The sequence below is a fragment of the Anneissia japonica genome, unplaced genomic scaffold (genome assembly GCF_011630105.1).
Source record: "Anneissia japonica isolate Jap-2015-1 unplaced genomic scaffold, ASM1163010v1 scaffold234_len1672027_cov178, whole genome shotgun sequence".
NCBI classification, from domain to species: Eukaryota; Metazoa; Echinodermata; class Crinoidea; order Comatulida; family Comatulidae; genus Anneissia; species Anneissia japonica.
In genome coordinates this window covers 1,603,164-1,609,517 of record NW_022738761.1, presented here as the reverse complement: position 1 = coordinate 1,609,517, position 6,354 = coordinate 1,603,164, and the positions used below count along the sequence as shown (strand labels likewise).

Here is a 6,354-nt window from a genome sequence, read left to right as displayed (position 1 = left end):
GGACAGATGAGCATGTTTTACATCTCCCTGGTTATAACTTTGGCTTTCTAATATTTAACAAAGGGCCCAGAAATCAATCAAACCAATGCATCTGTTAAATCTTTAGGTCTCAAGTCACTTTCCCCCAATGGCAATAAATCTTGTTTAGGCTAGGCTAGGCTACCTAGGCCTAGACAAGACCTAGGGCCTAGGCTAGCCTAGCCTACCTATAGCAATGAAGTACTTATTAAAAGTTATTATTAAAACATTTTAAAAATATCATTATGAGAAAATAATATGAATATAAGGTAGTACATTAAATTAAATGTTCTAACTACCTAAATTAACCAGATTGAACGATCAAACATCTTAAAAGAGAAAGATAACAATAACATGCCATCCTGTAGTGGTTGGTTGCAGGGTTGCCAGATAGTCGACAGGCTTCATGGCCAAACACACGCCATCTCACGGCCAAATTCGGCCAAACTTTTTTTCGATATCGGCCAAAATTCGGCCAGATTTTAATCCGATTAAAAGACAACATTATATATTATACGAAAATCAGCGCTCATTCGTTTGAAATTGAAGAAATTCAAAAGATATACACAGAACAATGTTAAAAATAAATAGCCTGTTCTTTAGTTGCTGGCATGCAGGTCAATTCAGGGGCAAATCCAGAGATGTCCGAAAGGGGAAGGCCGGGGCCGAAAAAGGGGAGGATCAATTTTTATTTTTTTATTTTTACCACCCTCCCCCTTAAATCCACCTCTGCTATTTAAAATCACAATATTAAGATTGATCTAAATTTGATTTAAATGCATTAAATATTAATGTACATTGTAGTCGATCTATAGCAACAATTTTAAGGGCCTGTTATTGGCAAATCCGTGGCTCTCTTTAATTAGAATGAATTAAATTATATAGCTAGGTAACACTGGCGTTAAAACAAACCTATGAAACCTATGAACACTTTTTATCTAAATTTTCGAGATTCGCCTCTGAATGTTATTGTCGCAGTAATTTAAGCAATAAATCAACGTTGCTAATAGTATCAGAATTATCATCTTCATTCTCATATGCAACCTAAGGAGCGTCTTCGAAGAAGTCTCTGCAAAACTTGCTTGAAATTGGAGGTGCCATCGGACCCGAATGATCACATCGAGCATTTATATATGGCGCTCTACATAAAAAACACTGCGACACCTAGGGCTATACAATTCAAGTGGGCGATAATAAATTAATTAAAGTACTATATTTAATTTATATTCAAAAGAAATTCAAAAGAGATAGAACCTCCAATAGTAAGATGGAACATTACAAAGACACACAATATGGTACAAACAATGAACTGTCTTCATAAAGCTTAAACGAGGAAACCTTATCAATATATTTCATCCGAACCATTTAAATTATTAAATGTAACTGTTAAATAAACTCTCTTACGTTAAATCGGCTGAATCGGGGAATATAGATTAAGTGTTTAGTGCAAGTACAAACAAAGGTACACGATTAGAATCAAATATAGAATTTAAGCTAACAAAAACAAAATATCCAAAACAAGTTTACGTTATATTAGACCTATATTGAAAAAAATGTAAACTTTTCAAAAATTCGGCCAAATATATTTTGGCCGTGACTTTCCAAATGCTACGGCCAGGCAAATTTTTATACGGCCAGATTTGAGGAATCTGGCCGTCAAAAAGGCCAAATGGCAACCCTGGTTGGTTGGTGAATGACTTGGGGATCATCTTAATAATTAAACACTCGCGCATGTGGAGAGCTGTAAGCTAGCTAGTGTACTCTCTGGGCTGCGGTACCTCCTGTGCAGGGATTGTCTCGAAAGTTCCATTTTTTCTTAATGAAAATTTTTTCTTGCTAATTCTCCACTAGACAACCGGGCAACATGAGGAGTAAATAGGCTAGCCCGGAGCGGTTTTTACTAGACATTGTACGCCGGGCTAGTACTAAATCGAGCCCTGTATATTAAGCATCGTGAGGGCACCGAGGCCAAGGCTTCAAAAGGGCAGGCAAGTAGTGGCCGTCGTCGTGCTTAATTTTTCAGGGGCACCAAGGCCAACTGGGAGGGCACCGTCGGCAATGGCCTCGGTGGCCGCGGTTAAATTCGAGGCCTGAAACGTTGAAATGTTCACTATACTGAAAAATGACCCATAATTGTTCAGAATTTTGTGGAGGATTACATAAAAGTAAGAAGCTGTCAGTAGTCACAGCAGTCATACCATATCTAAAATTAGCTGAATTTTGAAATGTTATATAATAATCCTACACTTTAGGAGTCCTTAGGAAATCTGTTTTACCAAGCAGAACCAGACCCCAGAATATTTTTCAGGACCAAGTGCTATTGCTGTAAAGGAAGATTTCAGGAGCTGGCGTTTCACTGTAACAGAACCTGTGCCGGTGTTGAAGCTAATTATTGGTAAAGTACCTACTCTAATAGTGAAAACAACTAGTGAACTAACTCTTATGCAATTGCGAAACATTTCAGGTCATTATTCACTGAATGGACTTGCTTTCTATTAACTGGGGAAAAAATGTGCTGTAGTTCTCATATACTGGTAATTGCATTTGGAATAATGGATTTTTGAATGTGTTTAGGATAATCATTAAACCAAAAAAAAAATCAGAAAAAAATGATAGTATTTGTTTCCACATTTTTATTGGTTGATTAGCATACAAATTATCAATTAGACTTATTTAGATTTAATTTTGGTTATTGATTTATACTGGCTTGTAATTATTTTATTATTAAAATATTGATTGGATATTGATTCAAAGTTAATTCATGATTTTCTGTTTTGCTTTACAGGATTTCATTTATTTACAACATTTGCCTATGGCTTGAGGTTTCCACATTCAATGTTACCAGTAAGACAGTTATTTCTACTGTTTTTTTGTCAAAATTACAACATTGAATGTAAGTTATAGCCTTTGAAAATGAAGCCTTTTTAAAGCCAGTCATCCATCACCATATAGAATTGAATTTGGTTGGCAAGATAAACTATTAAAGGAAAATTTCTTTCTGCACTATTGTGAAAACAGAATTGCCTCATTCCGCTTTAAAAATCTCATATAAAAATAATTTTTATGCTGTATCAAAACATTTTTTTGCATTTAATATTGAGTGAACTCAAAAACATTTTTGGAGGGTAATTTAATATAGTTTAATTGGCTTTGACCATGGCAGCTAAAAACTATCATTCAACAGCTTCTAGAGTACAAAGCTTACTAAGTTATGCAAAGTCATTGGATGATTATGGCCAACAGTCCAGGGAAGAATTACATTATTTAAATCCTCACTTCATTTGGAAAGTGGTAGACAGAATACCATACATTATTCATACATACTGTATTCATACATTTATTTTTTAATTGTTATTTACATCGGTTTATTATTTATCATTATTGATCTATTTTTATGATTATATATATATTTATGTTAATATCAAGATTTTTTTTGTTACAGGATGTCATATATTTACGGTTATTCGCAGGTTGGTGCATTCCACCTTCAATGTTAATAGTGATAAGGTGGATATTCATTTACAACAGTGAACTCAAGTAATTTCTTGGTTGGAGTTTTCTTAAAGTCAGTCGTGCATCAATATATAAAATCTGTAATTATTACAATAACTGTAATCAAGATCACCAAGATATGATATAGGATATTAAAAGAAAATTTGTTTCTGCACTATAGTGAAAACTGGATTGCCTTTTTATTGAAGTACTCAACTAAAAATAGTCTTTATAATCTAACCAAAAATTTTCTTGCATTATTTGCTTAGTGGACTATAAAACAAACTGAATATTTTACTGTTTGTGGCAGTTTTGAGGTTAAATATATGGTTTCAGTGTGATGATGACAGCTGAAAACAGTCATTCTAAAGTACGTAGCTTACTGAGTTATGCAAAGTCATTGGATGATTATGCCATTGAAGCAGATTGTATGGGATTCCAGCAATCACATAGTCTTGCACCTGATACAGATCTTTATGATGTTGTAGATGATGTGGATGCAGGTTTAACATCATTACATAGTGTTGATGGAATCGCTGTAATTACTTTAGGAGCTACAGCTAGTGCTTCAAACTTATGTTCCAATGAAAGAAAAAACAGACATCATGGCACTGAACGCAATTTGTCTGCTGAAGTTGATCGTTTGGCAACGTTTAAGAAATGGCCACATTCATCACCAATGAATCCAAGCACTCTGTCAAGAGCTGGATTCTTCTACACTGGTTCTGATGACATGGTGAAGTGCTTCTCTTGTAATGGTAAAATCAAGGACTGGGAGTTTGGCGATTCAGCAGTTGGAGAGCATAAACGATTCTTTCCGAAATGCAAGTTTATTCAAGGAAAAGACCAACAGAATCAAACGATGTTGCAGAACCAGGCATCATCGTTACAAACTGTGCCTGTGGCAAAAGGCCAGTCATCAAAAGAAGATGATAATTTTAACCCAAAGAAGGATTCATTCACAATTGATAAAACAAAAATTCCAGGTAAATTGAATAGTGAATATCGCCGTCTGCTCACATTTCAAAACTGGCCACGCACAAACCCATTGCAGCCTCGCACATTGGCTAAAGCTGGTTTCTACTACACTCAGACAAGGGATATAGTAAAATGTTTTGCTTGTACTGGTGAAATATCAACTGGGAAAGTAATGGATGTTCCTATGATTCAACACACCATGCTCTTTCCAGAGTGCCCTTTTGTTCAGGGTGAGGATGTTGGCAATGAGAAACTGACCACTACAGATGTTATGAATGCCCAGCATGCTGTTGTTTTACGGGAACCTTCAACCAAACTGTCACCAATGAGAAATGAATCAAAGAATAAGAGTCGGGTATCACAGACGGCTAAAATGATTGATCAGCGCGCATCCATGCGAAGTCAGAGTGCCAGCAATGCACCCGAGGCATCCCCACTTGCCGGGTTTTTCCACACAGGTATTTTTTACACATTTCTGATATTAAATTAAAATTATATTTAGTATATTGAAGAAAACTGTTTACTGTACATCTAATTTAAATGTAAAAAAAAATTATCAACTCTTCCATCACTTCTGGCATGAAAATAATATTTTGTATTGGATTGGATTTATTCAGTGTAAACACCAAGGATAGCCCACGAAAGTCTAGAAGAAGACTTATTTCCAGTGGGGTCCTTCTGGTGGTAATTGGGCAGTACACCGGGAGACAATCCCCTACTCTTTTCCGAAGAGTGTACTGCGTTCTTTAACGTGCACATGGGCCATAATGCACACAGGACCAACGGCTTTAACGTCTCATCCGAAAGACGGTGCGCTATATTTCAGCTCTCTAGATGAAACACAAGGAGAGGCAGCGATGGGAATTGAACCGGAGTATAGCCAACCACCAGTATAGCCAACTGTGCTAAACTGAATTCAATTCAGTGGGGTTTTTTAATTATGATTATGGATGCTCCTATAGATTTTCATGTATTGTATGGCCCCTAGGAAGAGCAGTGTTTTTTACTGAGAGGTCGACCCTACTGACAGAAAATGGAAAAACAAAAAACATGTTGGAGATGGTGCCTGTTTTTATCAACCCAAACACTAAATATACTCTATGGTTGGTTAGGTTTCTTTCTCTTTAAATAATAATAATAATAATAATAAAGTTCTTAACCATTCTGAATCGACAAAATAAGTGGTTGTCATTGATTATCAGAGTAGGTTACAAGCTTCAACTGTGCAAAACAAAAGGATCATAGTTATAGTATATATATTTATATATATAGATTAGATATACAGTATATGTATAGATTAAAACTTAATATTTCTGGATAAAGCAGAAAACAAGGGAACTCGCGTTTTAAGCAAAAACTTACTGTCCCTGTACAATCTTGTTCACAATGACACACGATGGAAAATTGCGTCATAGGGATTGTGACATCAGCGGTGAGGCTGGTCCTGGTTCCCCCTCCTCCATTCCTGCCTGAGGGGTCAAGGAAGTAATCTGCATCAGGGCCAACAGACCAACGTAGAATGGAAATGGTGGAAGATAAACATCATCATCTTGAAGGCATGAATGGAGAAGGGGACAAGGCCCACCGGCTTCGCCGCTGACGTCACAATCCCTATTGCACAATTTTCATTGCGTGTCATTGTAAACAAGACTACAGTGATAGTCGAAATCTTAAAAAGTAAGTTCCCTTGTTTTCTGCTGTATCCAAAGATATAAAGTTTTAATTTATATTTAATTAAAACTTTAATTATAATTAATTACTATATTTAATATCTATATTTAATATTTTATATATATACATATATATGTGTGTGTGTGTATATATATATATATATATATATATAATATATATATATATATTATATAT

General features: G+C 35.4%; 1 protein-coding gene across 8 annotated transcripts in view; it reads left to right on the top strand.

Annotated features, from left to right (window-relative positions):
* Window positions 1-6,354, top strand: part of LOC117117786 (E3 ubiquitin-protein ligase XIAP-like) — a 16,353-nt gene that overhangs the window by 4,673 nt on the left and 5,326 nt on the right. For 4 of the 8 annotated variants that reach the window (XM_033262248.1, XM_033262247.1, XM_033262246.1 and 1 more), the window contains exons 2-4: window positions 2,271-2,413; window positions 2,804-2,911; window positions 3,461-4,946. In XM_033262248.1, coding sequence (XP_033118139.1) covers window positions 3,851-4,946 — 1,096 coding nt within the window. In that variant the 5' untranslated portion in view covers window positions 2,271-2,413; window positions 2,804-2,911; window positions 3,461-3,850. The remainder of the gene's footprint in view (window positions 1-2,270; window positions 2,414-2,803; window positions 2,912-3,460; window positions 4,947-6,354) is intronic. The other 4 variants (XM_033262241.1, XM_033262245.1, XM_033262242.1 and 1 more) reach the window with 4 other exon arrangements.